Source organism: Crocodylus porosus, unplaced genomic scaffold, assembly GCF_001723895.1.
Source record: "Crocodylus porosus isolate Cpor-Errol unplaced genomic scaffold, CroPor_comp1, whole genome shotgun sequence".
NCBI classification, from domain to species: Eukaryota; Metazoa; Chordata; order Crocodylia; family Crocodylidae; genus Crocodylus; species Crocodylus porosus.
In genome coordinates, this window is record NW_017728911.1 from 20,164,633 (window position 1) to 20,192,618 (window position 27,986).

Consider the following 27,986-nt stretch of genomic DNA (forward strand, 5'->3'; position numbering starts at 1 on the left):
TAAGAAGTCACAGTGCCAGCTTCGGAAAGTCACCACACAGTGATTCCATAGACCACTTGGCAAGATGATTACACCAGAGCAAACAGATTTGAAAATGATTTTGGGTAACAACATTTTTGCTTCCCAGTTTCTACTAAGCAGTCGAAAACAATTTTCTGCTATCATTTTAATAAGAATTTATGCCCCTTAATCTCTGCCTCTCACTAGTCTGATAACCAGGTGCTCCAAAACAGTTTAAGGATTTATTTTTTATGTGGTCCAAATGATAGCTGGTTTACTCTCTTTGTAGAAGTATACTGAGCAGGCAGCATGGACTTTCAACCTGTGTTCTCTTCTTCCCCTTGTATAAATATCCAATACGCTTCATTTAAGTTGGCACTGGAGAAAATACCACATCAGCAAGATAGCACATTGTTCCTAGTGCATGCTTTCTATTTAAGCAGGTGGTTAAGTTATATAAGTTATTTAAACTTACATGATAAAATTAGACAGTGAAAATGCCTGTATGAAGGTAGGAGATAAGCAATGGGGTGGACAGTGTCTCTAGTAAAGAAAAAGTTTCTTTTTATTACTAATGTACGTAATGAATAAGACTAACACCACTGAAACGACATCAATAATACAGTGTTATTAAAACTACCCAAGGCAGAGCAAAAATACTTAAAAAACCAAAAAAAAAAAAAAAATCAAAAAACCAAGCTTTTACAAGTCTTTAAAAGAGCAAGAAAAATAGGGCTAGAAAATTTACTCATTAAAAAAATCTGAATATTTAAAATACAATGTATAATACAGAACTTCACTTTGTGCAGTTAAAGTGGACCACACAACAAGTCGAAGTCTAAGGAACTTCTGGCCTTAGGATTATGTTTCAATTAAAAGGTTTGTACTCTAAGGCAGTGGGGGCCAATCTTTTTGGAAGGTGTGCCACAAAGTAACCCTATACCCTCCCCAAATACCACTCAGATCCCTTTCTCCTGCTTAACTAGCTGCTCTGCTTTCCACTCCCTGGCCAGTGTTCCCTGCCCAGTCTGCTGTTCTGTTTTCTGCTCCCTGCCCTACTATTTTGCTGCCTGTCCCTCCCCAGCCTGCCAAGTGCCACACATAGACGCATCTGTATCACTTATGGCCCCAAATGCCGCAAGTTAGCCACCTCTTAGAAGTGAATTAAAAATAAAAATATCCAATGCACCTCACTTAAGCTAACACTAGGGAAAATACCATGTCAGGGAGATGGAACATGGTTCCTTGTGCAAGCAGGTGGGGAAGCTTATATGACAAAGCAGAAGTACTACATGTCACATCTGTTACATAATTAAGTTCCCAGTCCTTTACAACTGGCTTCCATTCTGAAAAAGAAAGAATAGAAATGCAGGTAATCTCACAACAGAAGGAACTGGGGTCTTTCTGCTGAGATCACACAGCTAAGAGGATCACATGAGGTCCAGCTGCAGCAGATATAAAGAAACATTACTTTGACATTAAAGGGACACCAGAACTCCTAGATATTATTACAGTTACAGTGGGAAAGTCCTCTGAGGAACAACAACTCAGGTGCCATATGTGCTTAAAAGTTTGTACACAGAGTATCACATTTTCTTAATTAAGAGTGCATGTATACTGCAGTCACCTTTTGTGCAGGGTGACATTAACCTCTGCTGAGTGGTGAGGGACTATGGCTAGATTAGTACCTGTACCTAAGCGACCTAGCTTAAAGTCAGCTCACACTTGTCTCTAGCACTGCAGTCATCTTTGTGACCATAGCAGTGTAGTCTCCTTTGAAAGCCAAAGCACCCTATCCTCAGAGAGGAGGAAACCATCTTTCCCAAAGTGTCAGGCAAACTGCTAGATCACGGGTGGGCAATTATTTTGGCTGGAGGGCCACTTAATGACTTTTGGTGAGCTGCTGAAAGTTGCAAGGGTAGCCCCACCCCTTGACAGGTGCCCTGCCCCACTTGGGACCAGAAGTCCTACCCCTAACCCTGGACCTTTGCTGCCAGAAGTCCCTCCCCCAGAAGTACTTCTTTGGGTGGGACAGGAGAGGTTGCCATCTTGGAACCAGAAAAAAACAATCATATAATAAAAACAAAAAACACCCCTCCAAACATCTGCTATAACATATTTTAATTTTATTTTAAAAAATATTTTTGTCCTGATTTATGTGCGTTTGCACTGTGTATTGAGAGGCGATTACATAAAACTTCACAACAGTATTACTGTCGCATATTGTGTGTGCAGGGTGTATGGGTGGGGTTTATGGAGGGGTGTGTGTGGGGTTTTTGGGTCCCCCCACCACACCCCCTTCCCACTCCCATGGTGTACAGCCCCTACTGCCAGTGGCAGCAGGAGCAATGGGCAGCAGGCCCTTGGGGCCCACAGCAGAGTCCCCTGGCAGTACACAGCTCCAGCTGGGGGCTGCATGTGGCAACATGGAGCTGGCACAGGCGAATGGTGCATGCCTGTGAACCAAATCAGCCTGGCTCCATGCCAGTACACAGGGCTCATGGCACTGCCAGTGGGAGCTGTGTGCCAGGTCAAGCCAGCTCTGTGCTTCCACAGAGTGCTTCCAGCGCTCCAGTGGGGAAGCCTCACATGGCAGCATGGAGCTCACCTGGCCCGATGGTGCAGAGTGGGAGTCCCACACTACTGCGCCAGGCAGGCTCTGTGCTGCCATGTGGAGCTCCCAGTACTGCAGCCAGGAGTGTGCACCAACCCGGCTGGCTCTGTGCCTCCACATGCTGTTCCACACTGGAGTGCTGAAATCCCCACCAGGAGGCTCAGAGCTGGCCTGGTCCAGCAGCATATGACTCTTACGTGCAGTGCCAGGAACCCCACATGGTGGCATGGAGCCAGCCCAGTCTGAGTTAAAGGCACATGCCAGTGGGCTGGGCCAGCTCTATGCCACCATGTGCAGCCCCTGAAACTCAGTCGGAGCTGTGCGCCACCGCAGCTGGAGCGATATGCTGCTGAGGGCCTCTGCCTGCCATAGGCCATGAGCACCCCGAAGGCACGCTACCTGCTGCTGCTGCCAGCAGTGGGGGCTGTACAGCATGGTGGGGAAGGGGCAGAGGCAGGGAGCCTACCCCCCCCCCCCGACTGACAAACTCCCCCACCCTGCACATGTGCCATCAGCCCAGGCGGCTTCCTGCTGCCAAGCGTGGCTCCTGGCACTGCAGGCAGGAGCTCCCCTCCTTGCTCACCAGTTGTCCAGTTACCCACCACTGCACTCAGTGACTCCATATGGGGCTGCCAGCTGGAGTGCTGGGAGCCCCTTGGAGGTGGAGGCACAGAGTTCACCCAGTTTGATGGCATGCAACCTCTGAAAGCCCACGTCTCCCGCTGGTTTTCTGAGGGGCAACTGTTGGCCTGTAATAAACTTTTTGGAGGGGCCCTGTGGGCTGGCCAGAATGGCCTGGCAGGACAGATCTGGCCTGCAGGCTGTATTTTGCCCACCCCTGTGCTAGATTAATCAAGCTGGCACAAACAAATTTAAAGTTTAAAAGGGCGTGCCAAGACTACAATTTCAGGAGGCAGGTCCCTATTCTCTTCTTCACTCCAAACATTCCACTAATTAGGAAAGACAACCTTATGTAAACCTTTATCTTCTTTCACAACACAAAGATTGCATGCTTTTAAGATGAATTTATTACTTCCTGGGTTTCAGTTAAGGAAGGCTTTAAGTTATCTTTCTCTTCGGTACACGTCACATTCAACTTCACCCAAGCTCCACGAAAAGTCAGTTAAAAACCAAGACACAGATAATATCTACACTGATCAGACCACTATACTAGATGTCAGGCAGCTACTCTGAAGTATCCAATTATAAAAAATTCAAGTGAGGAAGATTTTAGATGTTCCTTTTATTTGTATCCTTGCCTGGCTCCATAACTGACATTGTGTAATCAAACAAATGATAAGATATGTAGAGGTCATGAACTAAAAAAAACAACACAAAAATCCCTCAGTTCTTTCAAGACATTGTCTTCCAATATTTCCCTAGTTATGAAAACAAAACAACCACAAGTTATAATTTCCAGTACCCCGAAGACTCTATAATTTTCAAAACTGTTTGTTTGGTATATATTCTTGCATTTTGACTCTTGCAAAGTTCGAACACCCTGATCTCTAAAAGAGACAGACAGATATTTACAAGGAAATAAAGATAGTATTTTTCCTCTGTCACTGACCTCTCCAGTGTGGCATGCGAGTTGATTTTTGCTGTCAAACAGAAGACAGGATTTTTGTTTCAATCCAACCAACTTACAGACCTACACATTCATAGAAGAATACTGCTTAGGCACAGAATACTTGCTTGGAAATGTTTTTCAGTTAATCAAAACCTATCAGAATAGTAATTTACTGCCCATAGTCCAGTAAGAAAAGAATGCCCAGAAAAGCCAGTATTGCACAGCAATATTAACATTTCGCAAAGCTATATATGCAAAAACAGCCAGAAAGCTGTGTCATGTTATTTTTGACGAGGGAATGGTTAGCAACATTTAGGCATCTTAAATGATCACCACAGTAATTATCCCTGATAAATCTATTAATAAGGATGAGACTGATAAAAGTAGTTGGTTACCACAAAACTGTACAAGTGGAAATGTACTGTACTAGAGGGAAAAAGGGGGCTAAATGCTCCGACGCTGTATCTGCTGACAAACTTACCCATACATTAAAGGATATGATAGAACTTTATTCACACCAGAACTACAGAGTTCAGTGGGAGTTTTCTTTATCAAAATAACCTCATGTTTACTTACATCTTTGCTGTAAAAGAACTGTACAGTATATATATATATATATATATATATATATATAAAAAACTTCCACGCTTCAGGACAATTAATCATCATCCTCCTCCTCCTCATCGCTGATCACATATTTCTTGTGCTTCTTATTTGCCTTGTCATCATCCTCAGCTTTCCTCTTTCCAGAAGGCTCACCTTCCTGAAAGCACACACACCACAATTCAAGTTCAAATAAGTATTTCTAACAAGAAAAATGATGATTTTGTCCTGTTAAATCCCCTTTTTTGGTATTGAGATACAAGACTTTTTATTCTGTAGTACCCTAAATTTTTGTGATACCACTCTGCACCCCTAACATACATTCTTCCAGTCTCAAAAGATTATAATGTAGGTGCAACTCCACTGACCGTTATAGAAGTATACCACTTGCTGGGTCAAATTAAGCCCTGGTGTGAAAGTGGTTACCTATAACAGTGGTTTTCAACCTTTTGTAGACCAGGACCCATTTGTAAACGTTGGTGGCCAGTCGCAACGCAGTATCCCCCACTCCCAACCTACTGTCCCCTACCCTCAGCCCCCCCAGTATGTGGAGCACTGGGGTCCTAAGTAGCCCCTCACAGGCTGGAACTCTGCCAGCCTGCGAGGGAAAAGCCACAATTTCCCACATTTTTCTCCTTTAAAGGAGAATCTATTTTTAAAGTTTGTTGATCCGCTTGAAAGTTTGTTTGCAACCCTTTCATATATCCTTGCAACCCATTTTTGGGTCATGACCCATGGGCTGAGAAACAGTGATCTATAACATGGCCATAGGGTATGTGTGCAATTTCATTTTCAGCATTTAAGAATTAAGCCCATAAGTTCAAAAGCAGCACCTAAAAGAATGTTAACATGCGATTACTGTACTTTAAACACCGCCCCCAATTTATATTTCTTCAAGCAGTGCTATCAATACGAATGACAAAACCTATGTCTGCAGTCCCACAGACATTTATTTTATAGACCCTTGCATTAAATGCCTACATGAGCTAATGACTTGTTTGGAGGAAAGCCTTTCCCCATCAGTGATTTTATAATAATGATTTCCCATTTATTCAGAGCAAAGTCTGTCACAAGTAGACATGATTACCATAGATGGGAGCACAGAGCACCATCAAAACCTCTGTGCATGGCTGGCAAGTTGCACAGACATGCTAATGTAAAGTTCATGTTTATCTGGACCGTACATATTTCATATGGTTTTACCTTGGCATCTCTGATATCCACTGAAAAGTGGAGAACAGGCTCTTTGCTAGGTTACTGCTCTATTTCTGCAGCTTTATAAGGAAAGCCATTTTTACCAGATCCTGTGACTATCACCCCAATACTGCTATGGAAATGCAGGTTAAAAGGCAGTATAAACGTTTTTCTCTAAGGCCATTAAGTCAGCCAGAGAACAAAAACTTAATTAGGTCTGAAATTATGTTAGACTAAAATGGTCATATTTGAATCTTTGGCAGATAACAAATAGGAACATAATGGTGACTTCAGCAACATGGGGTTGCAAACTACTTTCTATTCCAATTTAGTACTGGCCCAGTAAACAACAGAAAAGCACATCTAAACATATTTATACAGCTAAATTTTTCAATTATAAATTGCTAGAAAAGAATATCTCGAGAAAATAAATGTGTTGACAGAATGAATTAAATTTCTTGAAGCAATTTAAAAACTCTCACAAAAATCAAGACAGCAAAGACAACCAGAATGCTCTTTCAGGAAATTAAACTGACAGCTGACGCTAAGATGACTCCTACATTCCATGTTTCCTCAAAAGCGCAATCTGACCATACTAGTTTCTAATCTCACCTATGACTGATTTTCTTTGTGGCTCTGAGCGAACTCCCAGGCTTGCTTTCCCATTTGTAAACAGGGGATAATACTGTACTTACCTAACTCAGAGGCAGCTGTTACAAAAATAGCTTGCTTAGAATTTCTAATTTACTAAAAATTGAAATGCCAAGTCACAATACAATAACAATCTAATAAGACTGTATAAGCTTCATGAATTGAAGAGGGTTTTTTCTGTCCACCATTGTAATGGAAATAGTTACAGTAGATAACAACACCAAGATCATAAAATTGATAATTCCTTTGATAAAGTTCCAGATTAAAGGCACCTACTAAAATCTGTAAGCATAAGGAATACAGAAACCATAAAAAATAGAAATCAAAGTTCATGGAGAAAAAGGTGCCCAATTTTTGAAAATTTGTCTGTTAAATGACAGACAGAAGAGTCAATTCTTTTAATTGGAATGGAGGGATAAGGATATCAAAAAAAGTGGATAAGGAATCAAAATTGGGGGGCTGATTACAGATTTCAGAAGAGTTAAAGAAGTTATTATTTTTTCTGCAATCTGATGTACACGATTCATTCTTAGAATCTGCAGGGAGTCTGCCCCAAGTGTAGATGTTCTTTTCCTTGTCAGGCTGCGTTGCTTGGCCAAGTTTAGACAGTCAACAAACCTTGTATTACATTTCAACTACAAACATGAGGTAGACACTTGAGAGGGGGAGAAAAAAGCCTGGGGGGTCTTCACTAAATCACTGTCTTAAAGGTATGGGAGGACTTTTACCTGAAGGACCAGTGAGAAGCAACTTGCATGTAGGGTCAAAATGAGTGTATTTGCACACCTAATTTCAGTTATGGGAATTACAATTTTAGTGGGTTGTCTGGCAGCTGTTTAAAAGGGTTTCAACTCATTCAAACTGAGGTGAGTTAATTTGGTAGTAAAACTGGACGTGCTTGGGTTGTGCAAAAAAGCGGTAAAGGCATGAGAAGTGATTTTGTTCACCAAACAAATGTTACACCAGTTCAAACTGGCACAGTGCCTTTGCTCAGAAAGACTAATGAGTTTAAGAGGGCCTTTTTTTCCTGACTTAATCTATTTAAGTCAGAAAAAAAAGTGAGCCTCAGCTAAATCAGCATAAAGCACTCAAACTGGTAAAAGACCATCCACACAAGGGAGCTGCACTGATTAACTGCATCCATTTCTAAATCCCTTAGTTCATTTGGTATAGCTTGTGTACAGAGAAGGCCAAGCCTAGGCTCAAGTCCCTGGATAGGACAGGAATCTCATCTCAGGTGCAAGGTCAACCATGCTAAGGCAATCCAGTTGCAATACTGTTCTTCTTTCCATATTGATATGGCTCTCTTGCAGCGTAAATGGGATCCAGCAAAATTCACAAATGTATTTGAAGTCCCCAGAAATTACCTGGAACCTGATCACTATCCCATTTACACAGCAATACAAATCCTTTGGTGATCAGTGTTGTTGAATAACTGTTTTAACTTAATACAGAAAACCTGGTAGGTTTTGCAGTGTAGACTGGACCTAAGTAACATGGTTAGTTACACCCAGGCTTCAAACCTAAAATAAAAGTAGACTTTGAAACCTGAATCAGGATTAGTTTTCATATTTCAGTGAAAGCTTTTGATCAGTGGGTTTAGCTGGAATGGGGATAAGCATTTCTACCTTTTAGAACTTTAAGGTACTATATTCAATTAGAGTCTATTTAAAGATGCAGTCTTTGCAATGTGCTATTGTATTATTTGCATTGTATGTGAAAATCTAGAGTGCGGAAGTGCTGAGAACAAAAGCTGGATTTATGTGAACAAATTAAATACATTCGAACAAATTAAATACATTCTTTAATATTACAATTGGAAAAAATACAATTCTGAGTAGTCAAGCTGTCTAACACATCTTCCAAATGTTTCCTAATTTACCCCACCAGAAAACCATAAGAATTTCCCATCTCATTTATCCTGGTACTCAGTTGTGTTGTTATGTTTTGTATCTGCAATTGAATCAGCCATTTCTGGACAACAAAATAGTATATTGTTAAGACTAGATTTCCAATTTGTTAGTGCCCCAATACAAAACCAATAAGCTGGCATTTAAGTTAGTGGAAAGAATTTGTTTTAGTTCAAGTCATCATCTCACGGCACAGGGGTCAGCGACCCCCCAACACATATGCCAGAGCATGGCATGTAAGGCCATTTTCTTCGGCCCACCACAGCAGCCCCAAGCTCTGGGTGGCTGCTGCCAGCCATAGAGCCCAGGCTGCTTGCAGCAGGAGGCAGGGAGGCTGCAAGCTCTGCTGCAAGCAGCCTGGGCTCTGTGGCAGGCAGCAGCTGCCCAAAGCCAGGGCCAGGTGTGGCAGGAAGCCAGAAGGGTCCAGCTCCCCAGCCCAGATATGTGGCAGTGGCTGCATCTGTGTATCAGGGTGCATGGCGGGGCAGGGGCCTGGGGCCCCTTCATGTGCCCTGAAGTGCATGTGCAGCTGCTGCTGCCGCAGAGTCAGACCTGGCTCTGGACCCTGGTTCAGCTGTTTGCAGCCTGCCTGCTGTCTGCTGCAAGCAGCCCAGGCTCTGCAGTGGTGGTGACCGCATGTGCATCTCAGAGCACATGGCAGGGAATGGGCTAGAGGCAGCAGAGCCCTGGCCCCTTCCCCATGCTCCCTGAGACACATGTGCAACTGCTGCCAGCAACGAGGTGGGCCGGGAATCTGGACCCTAGTACAGCTGCTTGTAGCGAGCAGCCTGAGCTATTTGCGCAGCCTAGCCCTACTTCCATGCCCTTTCTTTGCAGCAGGGGTTATGTGCCCACTGCATAGGTTTCCCTTTGGCAGTGTGGGGGAGGGAAAAAGAGGGCCCTCTTTGAATTTATTTTTTAAAAAGCAATAAACCTCAGCTGGAGTTAAAGAAGCAACAAAATTCAACACGGCCTTGGAACATTCTATCAGAACTTCTTTTTGCTCTACTTTTTACATATCAGTGCTTTGCTGAACAGCATTCAGATGTTCAAACCTGAAACCCCTAGTTTAGAATTAGAAACACCAAAAGAGACTGAAAAAGACTACCCAACATGCTCACCTTCCTGTACAATAGAATTTCCTTATATTACAGTAAAGAGAAAATGACATGCCTTTTATAAACAAATATCTGCCTCTTAATCATTTCAAGTTTTGCATTTTGAGGACCAGCTGTCACAAACACCAGGATCTGTATTAGTTGCACAATGTGCAAAACTAAGGTCTTTTTGCAAATTAGTAGTGTTTTACTGCATTTTATGGATGAATGCAGTTCTTTATACACTGTATAAAAAAGAAGTGCATCCATGTTTTCTTCTGTGTTAATACAAGAGTATGTATTGCTACTAAGTTAACTTTTTTTCTTTAAAATGTTTGACCTCCCTCATGTGGCCATGTTGTGAACTGTAGCCCTAACTCAGATTGTTTTAAAATGGAGGATGACTGTGGCTCAAAGCATCACAGTGAGTAACTCAGTAGTCCCTCTCCTTCAGAAAACTAAAAATCCTAAAGCCCAATTAAAATCACAATTAAAAATCAGATTGGTATTCCCAGAAGAAACATTTGGCAGCATTTGCTCAAAAGAGAACAGATTTTAGATCAAGCAGGTAGGTATATCAGCAGAGTCCAATACCTGTCCATACATACTTAATTTGTAACAGGGATGGCTAACCTTGTGGCAGGTGTGCCGCCATAAGTGGCACAGATAGCCTGTGTGAGCACTATGCAGCAGAACTGAATAGGTATAGGCAGCAGATTGGGCAAAGAGTACAAGGTAGTGAACAGAAAGCAGAGCAGCAAAGTAGACAGGGGAAGGGGATTAGAATGGCACTTGGGGAGATACAGCACTAAGGGTGGCATGCCTGTGAAAAAGGCTGGCTTCCACTGGTCTATTACAAGTAACACATTATTGTGCTTCAACTTTCAAGAACACAAATTTAAAGTCAGCAAATCTAAAAGTAAACACCATATATATATTTATACATACCACAGCTTCCAATCTTTTATTTGCAGTTATTTCTCTGTATCCCAAGTCCTGGTAATTATTTAACATAAATACTACTCTACTAATACTATAAACACCCAGCTCTAAGAACATACATTCAGAACAGAATCATAACCAACATCCATCCCAGTTTTAACCTAGACCGGGAACACAAATATATTTGAAGTGGTGTTAACATGACGGATGGGATGGTTGAGTCAGGGATGATCCTGCCTTGAGTAGTGGGACTGACTAGATGACCAGTCCTACTCTCCCATACTACACATGTGCACAATATGCAGATTCAAATAATTTAGGAGAAATAAGATTAATCTTTCCTGTAGAATGTTTTTCACAGTATAGGCATATAATACACTTGATTATTATAAAGCCTGGTGCCAACTTTGAAGCTGAACACCTGAGCTGATATTGTAGTCACTACAATAGTTAACTGTTTTTAAATTGACATAGAAAAAATGAATCACAAGAAGCAAAGGGATGAAATTCAGTCAGTGGAAATTTAGGCTGAACAGCTAAAACAATTAATTAGAAAAATCATTTCCTAAGAGAAAAAGTGGAAGCCTCAGAGGGACTCAATTAAAAACAAGATTGTACAAAGCCCTGGAGAATATTCCATAAGCTACACTGGCCTAATAAACCTTCCATTTTAACTTGTATGGATTCCATATATAGTAAGACATTTGATTTTCCATAAATAATGGCCATAAACAGGACAGAAAAAGGAAAGCAAGCTGCCAAGAGCAAATGTATCATCTCTTTATACACTAACAGCTTTGAAAACTAATAGCTTTGAAAACATTAGGCTGGGTAAACATGGATTATATGTTTTCTCTCTCACCACAGAGTGAGGGTGGGAAGCAGAATAATTGGTACAAGGGCAAGGCAGTACAGCGATCTATAACGCACAGGCTGCTGGGCCAGGACATTAAGAGTTTAAATCCAAAACCAACATTTTAAATCCAGAGAAACTGTTCCTTTGCATGCAACATTAGAGGGAGCTGTTCTGTTTAAAGGTACAACATGCACAAATGTGATGTTACATGCAGATTTGCTTTGCTGTAGCAGCCAACTAAATGAAAGTCAGCAACTGTTCTTAGAAACAATTCTAAGGAAAAACAAAAACACAGGAGGAGCAATATTGCAGCCAGTATTCCTCCTCTTGCTGTAATGTCCAGGATGGTACAGGCCAAGACCATGGAATGATGTCCATTACCCATGCATTAAACTTCACACTACTATTTAACTCTTCAATGTAAAAAACATCAAAAAGTGAGTAGTGCCTTTGAAACAGGCTCTCTCTGTTGACATAAACAGGGACAGGCAGTACAGGAATGCCTGGTAGATGAAACATTGAACTGGGACTCAAAGTTGGAAGAACACAGATTGCCTGTTACTGGCTCAGTGTATAACCTTGATCAAAAAAGCATGGCAACCCCCTGGTTCCTCAGTTCTCCTATCTGTACACAGCAAAAAAAGATACATCTTTGAAAAGCACTCTTGATCCCTGCAAAAAAAGCTCTTTAAGAGTTAGACAATAATGATTGTTATGGAAAGCACGTAAGCGTCTCAATCGAACTCTTGAAAAATTTCATTTGATAAAATCTTAGCTGGATAAATGGGGCGCAGCAAGGTATTCATGTAAAGAGCAGGGGTCATTTTTCAGAGTAATAGTCAGTTTCAAAAACAAACTGTTCCGTGGTAATAAACTGATATTCCTCACAGAACAAAATGCTTTGCTCACCTCATCACTAGTGAGTTTCTTTGCCTTCAGCAGTCTCTGTGTTCTGTCTTCATCTGATCCCTCATCACTGTCTGAAGAATAGATCCTAGCTCGTTCCTCTGAGATGGAAAAAATGAATAAGGTAAATAGGGACTGCCACACACTAATGCCTTCCGAGAGTTCTTGAACTGTGGGTCACTGAAAACTCCCAATTTGCCTTTATTCCCTCTAAAACGTGTCAAAATTTCTCAACATCTGTGACAAACTATTTGTGACAAACTATATACTATTTGTGACGCACTCAACATCTGTGATGAACAATACACAGATTACTCAAACTGACACAGCTCCCTATGTTCTTTCCTTATTTGTTGGAAAAAACCTATGAAACCTCACATCAGGTCTGCCCTGTTAAATTAGTACGCCCCAACAATAAAAGTTGCGCTTGTTTGATAGTGAACATGTTATTCAGGTTTTACTTTTACCTCTGATGCCACCTTTATAGCGGTTTTTAATAGCTGCCAGACTGATCGCCTCGTCTCCTTCATCTTCCTCATCATAGCGATCGGGTTCCAAGTAATTTGCACTCAATCCACGCTGGTGTTGCTTCTCTCGCATTCTTCGCTGCTGCGACTCTCTGCGAATAGAAGCTCTTAACCTTTCCTCTTCTTTCTGCCCATAAGAAGCAGTATACAAAGGCCCAATGAGGAACACACACACACACAAACACAGAAATAGTTCTTTACTGCACTTTGTGCAGTCATCATACCAGTGCAAAACAGATATCTAACTCTACCAAACTCTACCCAGTAGTGCTGGGTGAGGTCTATGCAAGTTACAAGGCAATGAAGATGCAGACACAGATATTTTAAATATCCTGAAAATTCTGCTGGCTGAAGTGTTTGCTCTTTTGAGTTTTCTTACACTTTTCTGTACAAATGAGGATCAGCATTGAAAGCTTAGGTTCTGAGATGACAAAATCAATTTTGGTTATGTTCTCTAAGTTCAGGTGACAAATATAAACTGCACCTATAACTAACCTACATTTCTTTAAAATTCCATAATATTCTAGAACAAAATGTAGTTTAAAATCCAACTTTACATCTGTTGTTCCTAGATTGCTGTGTATTTTTTAAACTCTCCTATAGTGATCAAATGCAACAAGCACATTGGTATTTCTTTATCCCATTGTGCCAAGGAGGCTTTCCCCTGTTTCCTCTGACACAGCTTTTTATGTTGCACTGTAGTGGTGTTCATAATGAATAACTTTTAAAAAACAAAAATTGATGTCCATATCATACATACATTAAGGAATGCCAGTGTATCTTTTGACTCTCTAGATTGCATTAATAACGCTATAATTAATTAGAAAAGCTATGTTAACATTGCTTGAAGTAGCAATTGTTTCCACACAGGTCTCCAACCCTTCCCCAACTCTACCCCATTCCAAAAAAAAAAAATTAAAAAATTAAAAAATTAATCACAGCTTTGTATTTAAAGAAGTCTGACTGAGTTGCTTTCCAAAACTCCAGTGACCTATCAGTCCATCTTCTTTAAGACTAAGCATGAACACTACTGAAACAAAAAAAGAATATGGAAGGGAAGAAACTGAGGAAGCCGGACTCCTCCTCTAATTATGGAATTCCGCTTGGGTATACATGTTGCACAGCAAGCACAACACTTTGTGAGGAAACTATAGTCTCTGAATAGAAAAAGGTCATCTCCTTTGCAGGTCATTCCAGGATTGGCAGGCCTGAGTTTTAACTCAGCCATAAACCAGAGGTATAACTATGCTACTCATGCAACTAGCTACTGTATATCTGCATATGCAAATCAACTTAACATACATGTAGTCAGCTTGAACAAAGATTAAGGCCAAGCCTTGGAAGTTTACTACTATCTTTGCCAAAAAAGGGATAGAATACAGCAATACTTTGTCTACTATAGAGAGTAGTACAAATAGAAAGGAGATATATTATTAGAATTGTTCTCAATTTATCCTAAATATTAGATTACAGTAGCACATGGACAGCTTAAATCAGGATCAGTGCCCTGTAAAACTAAGTCCTATGAAACAATGGCATGGCACCCGCTGTAGTATTACTGAATGTAATTTTGAATGTATAAGTTTAATGTTTATAACCCAGACAGGCATGAAGTATAAAGTCCGAACCACAACTACAGGAATGCTGTAGAATAGAGCAATTTTCAAATTGAATGATGTCTTCTTAAAAATCAACTTTCCAAACGTTTACTTCCAAGGTCTTTATTGTGTATATTTAATATGCATTTTAAATTTAGCCTTTTATTGTGGAAATCCCTCCTTTTCTAGGTGCACTATATTCTTAATAGATCTCCTCTTAAGTGGGCAAGCCAAACACTGTACTTGCTCCTAGCCTAGAAGCATAAAAAAGGACACTGAGGGAATATACTGTTGTGATTTAAATGTCAGAGACTATATTAATTTTTTTTAAAGGGCCACTAAAGACACACAGATCCTCCATCATTTGCCATTATAGTTCTTAGTTTAGCTCAACAGAATAAGCAAGTGCTTGGTGACAATACCTTAATCATTTCTGTGCGTTGAGACTCTGGATCACGACCAGCCATTGGTAAGATACGAATTTTCTGAGTCTTTGAACATCTATCTGCAAGTGACAAAGTCATTTTCCTGTGGGTAGCACTGTCCGTTGAGTGAGGTCTGTTGGAAAAATCATTATAGGATGAACCCCTCTCACAAGGATACCTCAGCTTTCTAGAGACATTTATAGCCATGACTACACACAGAATTGTGAAAACACTGCAAGCAAGATAGCACTGTAACGTCATTTTCCAAGAGAAACACACTTTATGGTTCCAGTGTTATCTGCATGTTAACTTTGATCTTCAGACATGTGAAGAACTCAAACAAGCTGATAAAAAAGTCACCCTCTCTTTTCAGTGGTACTCAGCTCCTGAACCCAGTGGTCAGGACTGAAGGATGTCTATAGAATTGATGATTATGTTACACCTAGGATGTATACAGTGACACCAGCCTTACTTTCAAGGAACAGAGTATTCCTTAAGAATAAAACAAGTTTTTGAGAACCTACTGAATGCAAATGCAGTAAAAGAAAACCAGCAATCTACTACTTCAGACTCATCAGCACCTCCTAATGTCTAAACAGATGGTTTCAATTACAATGATTCCATACTAAATCATGATACTATCATTATCACCCTATATGCTAACTATGTGCTTACCTGAAGGTTAATTTAGTCTTGAACACAGCCTGACCCTGCAGACCAGTTCCTTGTCTGATGAACAGATGGTTATGATCTCCCTGTAGTGGTGCCTTGTACACATCAAAGACTTCATTGCCTAAATGTAGTGACATGCTGAAAAAAAAGATTCACACACCACTCATTATAATATTAATTACTGTATTTTTCTGTTAACCTCTTTGTAGAGGAACAAAACCTTCTCATTCCCCATTTTTTTTCTTGTACATAGTCAAGAGTTATATTTCAATCCAAACTAGAATAGAGCAGTACAGTCTCAGAGTTGGAACTAAGAGTCATTACCACTTTGCACAGCTACCTTCAAGCTGTATCCACCTCTTGTTTCTATGTGCAAGGATAATTAACTAAAAGTTCCTACTAAAAAAAACCAAAAACACATTTTAGCACTAGCAGAAAGTTTAAGCTAACCTTCCATCTGACCACTTGACTATCCGGGCATTGCTTTCTCGAATCTCATTTCCCTCTTCATCTCGTCGCATTCGCCAACGTATGGTGTTTTCTACCTGTTAGAAGAGAAAGTATATAAGCAAATAAAATCTATCCCTACCTTAAGAAATACTGTTAGAGAGAGAAAAGAAAGAGAGAAAGGGGGAAAAAAGATGGTCTTGTGAAGGAATATTTCCATATCTAACTGATTTTGCTTTGTGTCCATGGTAAACAGCTACAACTCTCCCCCATTGTTCCTATGTGCAGAAGCTAAATATTGTATACAACAGCTGAGAAACTCCCATCAAAACTTCAGTAATGAGGTTGTTTACATCTTAAAATAAATGTAGATGTAGAGCAGGAGACAGGTGATAACGATGAAGAAGCAGAACTCACACCGTCACCTCCAGTTTGTTTCACATAACAGTTTGAAAGAACCCAAGAGGATGACATGGAGAAAGAAAAAATTGAAGTTATACCTTCAGTTTTAATCTGGTTCTACCTTCTTCATCAAGCATCTCTTCATCTTCAAATTCATCCTCATAATACTGAGGATCAAAAGGTCTGTAATAAATCATACAATATATTCTTTATTCAGTTTTCTAAAAATGAGTCCAGAATATTCTGGAGTTACAAAATGCCAATTTTGGATTAAATTATATATTGAACACACAACAGTAGACTTCACGGTATGATATGTATACATTTCAATAGCCATGCATGAAACCAGGATTAGTTTCACATCACAGGAAACCTAGCATAGTCTCCCTCATTAGCTAAATGATTCTGGATAGATACCTCAAATGTGTGACTCTCCTTCTTAACATCAGTCTGGTAGAGAAGAGGTGAGGCTTCAGTCTACGAGCTAATATATTCTGACTGATCCAGTACCAGTATGAGACAGATACCTTATGAAGTAGCTAGGTTACAGTGCTGGAAGTTCTACAATGAGAATGTTTGGGTGTTTGAAAACAGAAGCAGCAAAAGACTAGCTGTTGTCACTTGTTCTTGTCTACTGGTTGAGGAAGCTACCAATTACTGCAGAGCACTAGAACAACTGGCTGTAGACTTTAGATATCAGCACATCCTGACCCACAGAGATACACGAATCAGAGCTTCATCTTCTCAGTGTTAAGTTACTAGATTATAAATCATGCTTTATCATCCACAGACCACAACTGTGAGAACCAAGAGAGGAGCTCACTTTTGAAGAGATCTGTAGCATGAACAAGTAGGAGAACTATCTGACTAAAGCATAGCAGGAACATTAGTACAGAATTAGCAAGACAATGGACATTTCTCTAAAAGGGCCAGTAAGCCTTACGTGAGAAAAATATTTGGAAAAAGTTAGATATTTGTAACCATTTTTTCTCAAAGACTGACAGGAAGTTTGAAGCCAGACCTCACTAAATCATAGAAAAGTAATTATACATTTTGAAATTATATGGCCAGTATTATGAAAACAATCAATCACACTGAACTACTTTAATATACAGCTTCTGGCTTAAATGCAAGAAAAATGTTCCTTTTTCAAACAGGTAAAAAGAAAAAAAGAGAGTCAAGCTTATTCTAAAATCCAACATAGTATTTTCAGTATTCAAAAAATGCATTTTAATATCTTCTTACATTTAGATGGATTAAGGGGCTTATAAAACATTAGAAAATTAAGCCTCAAACTCTGAATAAACATGAAAGCTAGGCTTAGGATTCAATTGGTTGTGACCTAAAGTAGTCTTTAATATGCCACAAACTCATGAAAATACTACTCTGCTAATGCGTTTATTTATTGCACTTTTAAGATTAACATTTGGTGAGGATACATAGTAGAAATGTGCAAATAATGCACACAGTTCTATTACTTTTTTCAACAATTACATAAACTGCATTGCTTTGTGTAGTTAATGGTGGACTGCATACACTTACCTTTTTCATTCAACACGGTATATTTAAAATAAAAGTTGCATCACAAGTATTTGCATTGGTTACCCACTGAGAAAAAGACATACACAATTTTAAAGCTATTAAAACAGATTTTCTGGATTTAGGAAGCAGTCAATTTTCCAAGATAAGCTGTGTATTCTGAATTAAATCTCAAGGCAAGATGATTTGGTTTTACAATATATGGTCCGCTATTCATGATGAAATTATCATCATCCTTCACATAAAAGAAAAGCAGTCCTGCAGAAGGGCAGAACAACTATAATTTAGGGGAAATGCTGCTAGGCACCTGTCAAACACAACACAGTCACACGTTTGAGCTGAATTTCAAGCTCAGGAAAATTGGTGGTTCCGTGCAACAAAGGTGAGTGTAGGCTAACCTGGCTAAGAATGGAAAATTTACAAAGTCAAACTAGTAAGAAGAATTAAAAGCAGTTGCGTGTATTTTATACCATGAACCTTGACAAAGTAAATTTAAATTCAACTAAATAATTTGAATATTTGATAGATATCAATGTATACACAGTGTTTAAAATGTATTAATATAATCAAAGCATTTCACTGAATAAAATCAAGAGAGAAAAACACTAAACATTCTATTAAATTACACGCATCATAGATTTGATCATGGTATTACCTGGGCTCCACGCTGAGGAAGTTGGGCAGCTTCACAAAATATAAATCGTTTCCTAAGTCTGTGTTGACTTTTGGTATTTCTACTTCTATTCTAGTCTCTGGAATAGGTTCTTCTTCCTGCTGGTCCTGATTCAACCCATTCTCATCCTAGAGGACAGAGTAGCAAACCGATATTGAGACTAAATTATTGAAAAGGGTGAAAGAGCCTTTCAGGTGGTCCCAGTTATTCCACTGACCTTTTTTACTTTATGTTTTGACACTTGGTTATTAGAAGTGCACTGATACACTGGTCCGATATCAAATCAGTACCACTATAAAGAAAAGTGGCTGTATCAGATATTGGCCCAATGGAGCTGACGATTCAGCCAATAAATGCCCACGCTGCACGCAGCCGCACTACAGCATTCAGGCAGCAAGGAGCACAGCCGGCAGTGTGGAGAGCTGCCTCCAGCCAGCGTGGTGGACAGGGAGTGGGGGGAGAAGGGCCATGGAGAAGCAGATCAGTTTCCTCTGCCATAAAGGAGGGGGCAGAGGCGGGGGGTGGAGGTGGTGTAGCTCTGGCACCCCGGAAGGGCAGCAGGGTTGGGGGCAAGGCATGTGCCCCCTTGGATCTGCACGGGGCTCTTCTTGGCAGGCGCTGGGCTCGGAGCAGGCGCTGATGATGCTGGAAGGATGCTGCATCCACCCCAAATTTCGCTGCTCTGCTCCCAGTGCCACCAGCCGCTTGGCTTAGTCCCAGCTTTTTCCCGGCACATGGGTGGAGGCAAGGCATTGAGCTGGGGCTGTGCCAGGCAGCTGGCAGTGGAGTGGCAGCAAAATTTGGGGTGGATGCAGCATCCTCCCAGCACTGCTGGTGCCCACTCCAAGCCCAGCCCTTGCCAAGAGCCCTGCCCCACCCCATGCAGATCTGGGGGGGGTCACATGCCCCCCGCCCTGGTGCCCTCCTGGGGTGCAAGCAGTGGCAGAAGCCACCTTCCTCCATGAGCCGTAGCTCCACCCCCTCCAGTCCTTCCCTCACCACAGGGGGCATTGATCTGCCCCCCCCCCCAACACCTACCACACTGGACTTACCAGCTGGAAGCAGCTCTCCATGCTGTATTGGAAATCAGATCGATGTCAGCCGATATACCTCTTCAAATATCAGCTATTGGCATCAGCCCCAAAAATCTCTATCAGTGCACCCCTACCACTTATAATATCTGCTGTTGAAAGTATACACTACATGGACAAAATTATCAGCTCTTGTACTTAAGAATACCATCTTAATATTCATGATTGAAATTGCTTAATTCAAGATGCCAGAAGAAGTATGGAATAAGATGTCAACTGATGCATATGATTAGTTTACTACTGAACGCTGATAAGCAAGTAAAGGATACTAATTTTATCTGGCTTAAAACTGGCACCTAGATGTAAAAGGTCTTTAAACCTAGTCCCAAAAGAAAAATACCCTAGAAGTATGATAACATAACTGTTGTTGATATCTTACTTGGTTACATAAATAGAAGTAAGTAGTCAGATTTTACAAGCATCATAACACAGAAAACAGGGAAATGAACCTAGCCATGGCGTCATAAATATACATATAAAAAACAAACTGTTAATATATCTTTCACCTTGGGCAATATCACAAAAGAATTCTTATTAAACCCTTTCAGTCTTTTTTTGTTAGTGTCCTGAAATTTAGTTTTCCATGTTTTAAAACTCTTGATTAAGTCAGTGAGCCAGGAGGAGAAATCTACTTACAATGGGCTGTCCTGGAGTTGGTGGCTTGTCTTCCCCATCACTCCCAGAAGAAATATCATCTGCACCGCCAAAGAGATCCATGACATCTGTATGATCTGGAACAGAATATGTATTTTCATATATGTGGAAAAAGGGAAGAGATTTCAAACCTACGCCTCAAAATAATCTATGGAACCACTAAAAGTGACATAGAAAGGGGAGAAAAGGGGTATATTTTTTAATTAAAAAAGGTAGCTTGAAAAGCTGATTTCCCTCTTCCCCTACAAAAACTCATTCCTCCAGCCCAACCCCCGACTTAAAAAAATTATCAAAACTCAGGGAACATTTATCTTGGAATGACTCAGACAACACGAAAACTGAGACAGAAGCCAAGAGCTGATCAACTCAAGACGGACAGCTTTTTGGCCATATGGTTCAGATCTTTTTGTTAACACAAACTGAACTGATTAACAGTTTGGGAAAAGACAGTGTCTCAAAATATTCAGTGTTTCCACCTCTTCCAGTTAAAAGTGGCTGGTAACAATGTACAAAGACCTTCAAGACCTTATAATTAATTAAGATGCAGTAAATCCAAAAGCTTTCAGCAAGATGTCAAGATATACTGACATCAGAGTTGTCACATCTGAAAACTTCAGAGACATTAGGGCTGGAAAGGACCTTGGAAGATCATCAAGTCCAGCCTCCTGCCCCAGGGGCAGGAAGTCTGTTGGGGTCACAGGATCCCAGCAAGAAAAACATCCAGGTTTCTCTTGAAGGTGTTCAAAGTAGGTACTTGACCCACCTCTGTCAGCAGGCCATTCCAGACCTTGGGGGCTTGGACAGTAAAGTTCTTCCTTATGTCCAGCCTGAAATGGTCTTGCAGGAGTTTATAACTGTTTGACTTTGTCATCCCTTGGGGCACTCTGGTGAACAATCGTTCCCCCAGGTCCTGGTGAACACCCCTTATAAACTTATAGGTAGTCATCAGGTTGCCCCTGAGCCTGCGCTTTTCCAGGCTGAAAAGTCCCGTGGCTCTCAGCCTCTTGCCATAAGGTCTGTTTTCCTGACCTCTGACCATGTGCGTGGCCTTCCCTCTTTACCCTCTCAAGCTTCTCCACATCCTTTTTGAATTGTGGAGCCCAAAACTGGACACAGTACTCCAGCTGCGACCTCACCAAGGCCGAGTACAACAGGAGAATGATGTCCTGGGATTTGCTTGAGAAGCATCTATGGATGCAAGCCAGCGCTTTGCTCACTTTACTGGCTGCAGCATCACATTGAAGGCTCATGTTTATCTTGTGGTCAATCCTGACTCCCAAATCGCTCTCACCCGTAGTGCTAGTCAGCATAGCACTGCCAAGCCTATAAACATGCTGCAGGTTTTTCCTCCCAAGGTGGAGAACCTTGCATTTTTCGGTGTTAAATACCATCAGGGTCTCGTCCGCCCATTTACTGAGCCTGTCAAGGTCAGCTTGGATTACCCCCATCCTCAGGTGCGGATGCTTTACCCAAAGTCTAGTATCATCGGTGAACTTGACCAGTCCGCTTCTGACTCCAATGTCCACATCATTAATGAAGAGGTTGAACAAAATAGTTCCAAGGACAGAGCTTTGAGGGACCCCACTGGTCACAGGGCACCATGACGACTGACTTCTGTCAACTACCACCCTCTCGGTCTGACCCCGGAGCCAATTCCCCTGCCAGTGGATCATGGTCGACCCAAGGCCACAGATGGCTAGTTTCACCAAGACGTGATCATGGGATACCAGATCAAAGGATTTTTTGAAGTCAAGATATATGACATCAATCTCTCCCCCCTTGTCCAGGTAATAGGTCACCTGGTCGTAAAAGGAAATGAGATTGGTCAAGCACAACCTACCCACAACAAACCCATGCTGGCTGTCCCTCAGGGTGTTGCCATCGGCCAGTCTATTGAGGATGGCTGCCTTGATGATTTTTTCTAAGACCTTCCCCAGGATAGAGGTCAGGCTGTTGGGCCTGTAGTTTGCCAGATCCACTTTCCTCCCTTTCTTAAAGATAGGCACCACATTGCCCTTTAGTTCAATTTGTTGCTGAGAAAATTGAGAGGATGATAGCACTGGCTAGACGACTCTTGGAACTGTTGTGCAAGTTTCCCCAACACAGCTCTAGTGGTATATCTTGGTCAAAACAGCCTACTATGTTCCAGATAGCCCAATCCTGAGTTTGCTCCAAACATTATGCATCCTAGAGTTTGTAGGTAGATTTGTGGTACATGCCTAATGTTAGATAAGGTAGAAGCATTTTAACAAAATATCGATGGTTACCTTTCTGTCCTTCTGCATCACTCTCCATTTCTGAATCTGATGCGATTCGTTTCTTGCGCTTCATGCGTAAAATTTCATCTTCGCTGTCACTGCCTCTTGCAGATTCTATCAAAGGAAATGCGCAAACTCATCAAATTAAAAACTGGACTCTGTCTCTCTCCCTCTTTCATTAATACAAATCTGTGGATTGGCTGAAGTTGACTCACACAAAGAATAAATAAATTAAAATTTGGTATTATATTCAAATGCGAATTATTTCAAGCCAGGACAACAAAAACAATGTGGTTAGGGAGCTGTCAACATGACTCATGGTCATCACTGTAATAATGACAGTCACTGCACTGGAATAAAGAGTCTTAACTGGATTCTGTTCATGGAAAGGCACTAGAATATATCATCAAGAAAGAACTATTCAGCATCTTCATTAGTAGTCTCATCAACTGAGACTATTACAACATCATGGATAATGATGTTGTAGCCACAATAGTCCAGGAACCATGTAAGGGGCAAGGTTTTTTGTGGGTGATATCTTTATTGGACCAACTGCATGGTTGGGATAGGCTCAGACAAGCTAATGATAATGATGACATTTATCAAGCTGTTAGCAGAGTATCCAGTCCTACCAGATTTACGTTCCTGTTCTTCCTCATCTGAATGTTGAGGTCGTTCGTCATCATCTGAGTTCTGCATCTTCTCCTCATCAGACATCTGTGGCCTCTCCTCATCGTCAGAGTTCTGCATTTTCTCTTCATCAGAGTTCTGTAGCCTCTCCTCATCATCAGACACCTGAGGCCTTTCATCGTCATCAGAGTTCTGCACCTTCTCTTCCTCGTCAGAGTTTTGTGGTCTTTCTTCATCGTCAGAGTTCTGTAGCTTATCATCATCATCTGACTGATCACTTTTGTCTTCCTTGCCCCACTTTTCATCCTCTGAATGTGCTTTTTCAGATCCATCCGCCTCTGAGCGATGGCTACCTTCTTCTGACCCATGTCCTTGGTCATCGTCATCATCATCATGGCCAACATCTGAGCCGCTGTGCTGATCTAAGTCTGACTGGTCATTGTCTTCATGCTCAGAGTGCCCTGAAGCTTCGGAGTGATTGTATGATCTTTCAGACTGGTTGTCACTACCTGTATGGTGGGATGCTGCTTCATCCTCACTGTCATCTCCAAAGAGCTCTTTATTACTGGGCTTTACTGCCTCTCTGTCATCATCCCCATCACTCTCACTTCCAGAAGCGTTACTGCCAGAGCCAGCATTTTCCTGATCAGAATCAGAGTCAGATCCAGAGTCGGAATCTGCAAAACAAGTATCAGCCACTTATTAAGAAGGTTGGGAAAAGGCTTCCTTATGAGGAAACACTGAAAAAATTGTTTTATTTACAGACTGGAGAAGAAAAATGGACACGAGAGGAGAGTTATCTAAAATTATCAAAGTAAAACACCCAGGAATGGGATAAGCAAACAGCTAAAGAAACAGACAACAAAACAAGTGTAACCTAAAATGACAAGAGTCTGAACTGCCACATGAGGAGTCAGAGGAAGATCAGACATTCACATGGAGTGAGGACACATATGTTCATTAGAAATTACATGACATTTTTTTAAATTAATACCTTTACTAAAGAGTAAAAACTATGGTATTTTGTGGACGACATTATGGGAATTTAAAACTGAAATGGTTTCCAAATCCAATTAACCACCCATGACATTCATACAAACAGGCTAGTTAGAATAGAAATACTCATGAGGGATGAGAGGCTGTTCCATTGTTTTTAGCAAAGGGAAAAATGGACAGTTGTTTTGAAAAATACCCAAAAACAATATTCATGAGACTTTGCAAACATAAAAAATTAAATTGGTGGAAAAATCAACATGGACAGTAGCCATTAATTTTTTTTTTTTGACATTTGCCTTCAGTTATTCAAGACAGTTGTAACATATGAACTCTGTTAACAAGCTGGAATTATCTCAAGTCTATATAAAAAAAGTTATAAGGCTAACAGCAATAAATTATTTTTTCATATAAAAATGAAGAAGGGAACTCAACATTTTTTTCTTTCTGAATATAAGCCTGTCTGAATAAGGTCAATAAAGGTTTATTCAGAACTACATTCTCGTTCAGAAAGTCTCATTTCTACACACGTGGTACAGGGAACTGATGCACCAGGAAGTGCTCATCCCCGGCGCAGACCTCTCGTTTCAGTGGTAGCTCATCTGGAGCTGATGTCTTGAACATGACATGATGCTGTAAACCTCTGGAGAGCAAGGGAATGATCCTGTACTAAAGCAGAGGGGAAGGAGCTCAAGATGTTTTGTGCAGGTGGCGAGGGGCAAAAAGAGGTGCTCCCCTCGCTCAGTGGGGAAGAAAAACCTCAGTCACCCCCATCTCGACCCGGGAAGCCCAGGCGGCACCTGCAGTCCAGGCACAGGGGCCAACTTGTTTGAATAAACATGCTAAGCCGGGCTCGCCCTGCCCAGGGCTCCCTGCACCTCAGGCCTCTCCACCGCATTACATCTCGCGCAAGGGGTTCCTCTCCGCCATAAGGAGCCCGCGACCGGGACAGACCCGGCTCCACCACCCAGGAGCGGGGCACAGCAAGCGGCGCGGTACCTTTCTGCTCCGGCTCCGAGTCGGCGTCGCTGCCGAACAGCTCCTCCATGTCCGCCATCGCCGCGCACCGCCCCCTGCGCCGGAAGGGCTGAGCGGCGCCATTCAGTGACGTCAGTGGGCGCCTCGCGATGGGGGGGTCAGAGGTCAACAGAACGGGGCCCGTGACGAGTCAAACTGTTCTGCGCCTGCGCGGCCGGAAACCCCACCCACGCGCGGTCGTCGCGCTTGCTGCTGTTACCGTATTGGCGCGATAATGTCAACCCTTGCACGAAGTGGGATCAATGAGTGACGGTACCCAACATGAGCAACGATTTTGAGGCGGGGAATCGATGCATTAGCGGCAAAGCCCCAGTCGCTCTTGGGGAGCCTTAACTGGCTACGGGGCTCGCTGTCACCGTTTCCTCATGCCGGTGTGCCAGCCGTGTAAAGAAATGCTTCAGCTGCCACGACCCAGGACACTGCACACACCACCTGCTTACAGTGAGCAATATAAAGGAAATAAGATGTATTTGCATACGTATTTACATAGTTTTTCAGTGTACAGTAGTTTTTCAGCAAATAAAATAATTTTGAGCTTCCAATACAATAATTTCATATTTAAGACCTCAGGGGGAGGACAGCAGGTTTGGGGCCCCCACCCTGAAGCAGACTGTCTGCTTCAGTGCTGGCACTGCAGCCGGGGCTGGGCCATGCTTGACCAGCACGCAGGGCCACGGGATGGGATGCCTCTGCTCAGCCTCCTGCGCCTGGGGTGAGGGGGTGGCGCATCAGGCTAGCTGAGGACTGACCCAGGGCCCGCCCACAGGTGCGTGAAGCAGGCAGGAAGTAGGGCCAGCGACATGGGGCCCAGTGGCTGGGGCACAGCCCAAGGGAAGCCAAGGGACATGAGGGCCAAACATGGACAAGAAACAGGGCTGAGGGCTGCAGGAAAAGGGAGTGGTTCCCAGTGGGGTGTAGTAGCCCGGCCATGGGCATCCCAGAGCACAAAAGGTGAGTGGTGCTGGCCTGGGACACAGCTGTGACACAGAGCTGGCAAACACAACATCACGCTACCAAGAGCCAGGCCAGGTCAAGGCGCTCAGGCACGCTGTCACCTTGAAGATGGTGGAAGAGAGGAGTGAAAGGACCCACTTCTGTAGAGTTTCCTGTTACCTAGCCTAGGAGGACAAAATGGCCCCAGCTCACTGCTCCCTGCTTAATGCAGAAAACCAGTTGCACAACTTCCAGGACAAAGCAGGGCCTGTTGTGCCTACAGTAGCAATGAGCTGTTTGTTACTGCGCTAAGGGGGAAGTGAGCAGCAATCTAAGCTCTGACCATGCCTGGCAGGACTGAGTCTTAAACAACCTATGGTTTTCAAGCCTTGACCAAGTTAAACGTGGAGCAAGGGGAACTTAAACAGGTTTTACAAGCTGTAGAGCAGTATTTCTCAGTCTTTTGTACCAGGACTCATTTCTAAACATTGATGGCCAGTCCCAATGCAGCAGTAGAAAACAGCCCCCTGGTCCTGCCGGTGCCCCTCACTCCCAACCCACAGCCTGCCCCCTCCTGGTCTGCTGGTCACCCTCACACCTGACCCACTGCCTCCCAGCCCCTAGTGTGTAGGGTGGGTATGTAGAGCATGGGGGAGCACATGCCCTCCCATATTTGTGCAACCACAGTGGGTAGGGGGCTGCAGCCTGGCCAGACTAGCATGGACAAGACTCACGCTGGCAGCCCAGCAGGCAAACCCAGCACAGGGCAGCAAGACTCCTTGCTGCTGCCACTGCTGCAACCCTCATGCCAGCTGTACCACCAGCGGCACAAGAAGTGATTGAGGAGAAGGTGGGGGGAAACATGACACACATGCTGCCTTCACTTCCTTCCACCACCAGCCATTCATACTCTCAGTTGTAGCTCTAACCTGCTGCCATGGCCCAGCTGCCGCTGCTTCCCTCAGGCTGCCTACACGGCCCACCACCCCAGATCTCTGGGGTAGAGCTGCAGCCTGAGGGGAGCGGTGGAGGTGGCAGCAGCTGGGCCCTGGTGAGAAGGTAGAGGACTGGCAGCCCCCCCATCCGTTACTTCTCACATTGCTGGCAGCATGGCTGGCACCGGGGTCCCAGCAGTGGCAGCAGCAATGAGTCTTACTGTCTTGCTGTCCTCCTGTGCTGAGTCCTGCCCGCTGGGCAGTGGAGGTGGCTCCTGCCTGTGCTGGTCCCACCAGGCTGCAGACCCATGCCTGCTTTACACATACAAATCTGGGGGGGCACATGCCCCCCCCCATTCACCCCCAACACATTGTTTATGCTCCCCCCCACCCATGTCCCACAGATTTACCTGTGGGGAGCTGTGGGAACTGCTCTCCAAGCTGCCTGGCTACCATGTGCATGCATACATGCACATGGCACCCCATGCCAGATCACCCTCCTCCCACTCCCCTCATCCCCAAGCAGCCCCTTTCAGGCTGGAACTCTGCCAGCCTGCAAGGGGAAAGCCACAGTTGCCTGTGTTTTTCTCCTTTAAAGAACAATCCTTTTTTTCATGACCCTTTCATTTATCCTTGCGACCCAGTTTTGGGTCTTGACCCCTGGGTTGAGAAACACTGCTGTAGAAGACAAGAAGACTTCTCTGTTCTCACAGCACAAAGTAAGGCAGTACATCCCAACCTTTTCCTCAGCATGACCCCATTTAAACATTGGAAGTTTTTTGTGACCCCAAAATGATGCAGACAAATCAACATCCCCTCCCACTATGG

At 42.7% G+C, this 27,986-nt stretch overlaps 1 protein-coding gene across 2 annotated transcripts; it reads right to left on the bottom strand.

Moving 5' to 3' along the window:
- Nucleotides 1-4,675: 4,675 nt before the first annotated feature.
- LEO1 (LEO1 homolog, Paf1/RNA polymerase II complex component) lies at nucleotides 4,676-25,355 on the bottom strand. Of its 2 annotated transcripts, none has more exons than XM_019533571.1 (12): nucleotides 25,252-25,355; nucleotides 23,262-23,936; nucleotides 22,639-22,743; nucleotides 20,354-20,448; nucleotides 18,609-18,754; nucleotides 16,513-16,597; nucleotides 16,016-16,110; nucleotides 15,569-15,703; nucleotides 14,891-15,026; nucleotides 12,811-12,997; nucleotides 12,347-12,444; nucleotides 4,676-4,947 (listed from the first exon to the last, which is right to left on the bottom strand). In XM_019533571.1, exons 1-12 carry the CDS (start codon nucleotides 25,307-25,309, stop codon nucleotides 4,843-4,845), a joined length of 1,920 nt encoding a protein of 639 aa, XP_019389116.1. In that variant the 5' UTR covers nucleotides 25,310-25,355; the 3' UTR covers nucleotides 4,676-4,842. The 2 variants fall into 2 exon arrangements, with proteins under 2 accessions (XP_019389116.1, XP_019389117.1); XM_019533572.1 differs by having other exon boundaries at nucleotides 4,875-4,943.
- Nucleotides 25,356-27,986: the final 2,631 nt, after the last annotated feature.

Bases quoted from the DNA above. Each gene is read 5' to 3' on its own strand.
- LEO1 (XM_019533571.1), bottom strand. From the start codon at position 25,309: ATGGCGGACATGGAGGAGCTGTTCGGCAGCGACGCCGACTCGGAGCCG. The intron at 20,449-22,638 runs GTAACCATCGAT...ATTCTGTTCCAG, and splicing joins TGATGCAGAAGGACAGAAAG to ATCATACAGATGTCATGGAT. The intron at 15,704-16,015 runs GTTAGCTTAAAC...CTTTTTTTTCAG, and splicing joins GTCAAGTGGTCAGATGGAAG to CATGTCACTACATTTAGGCA.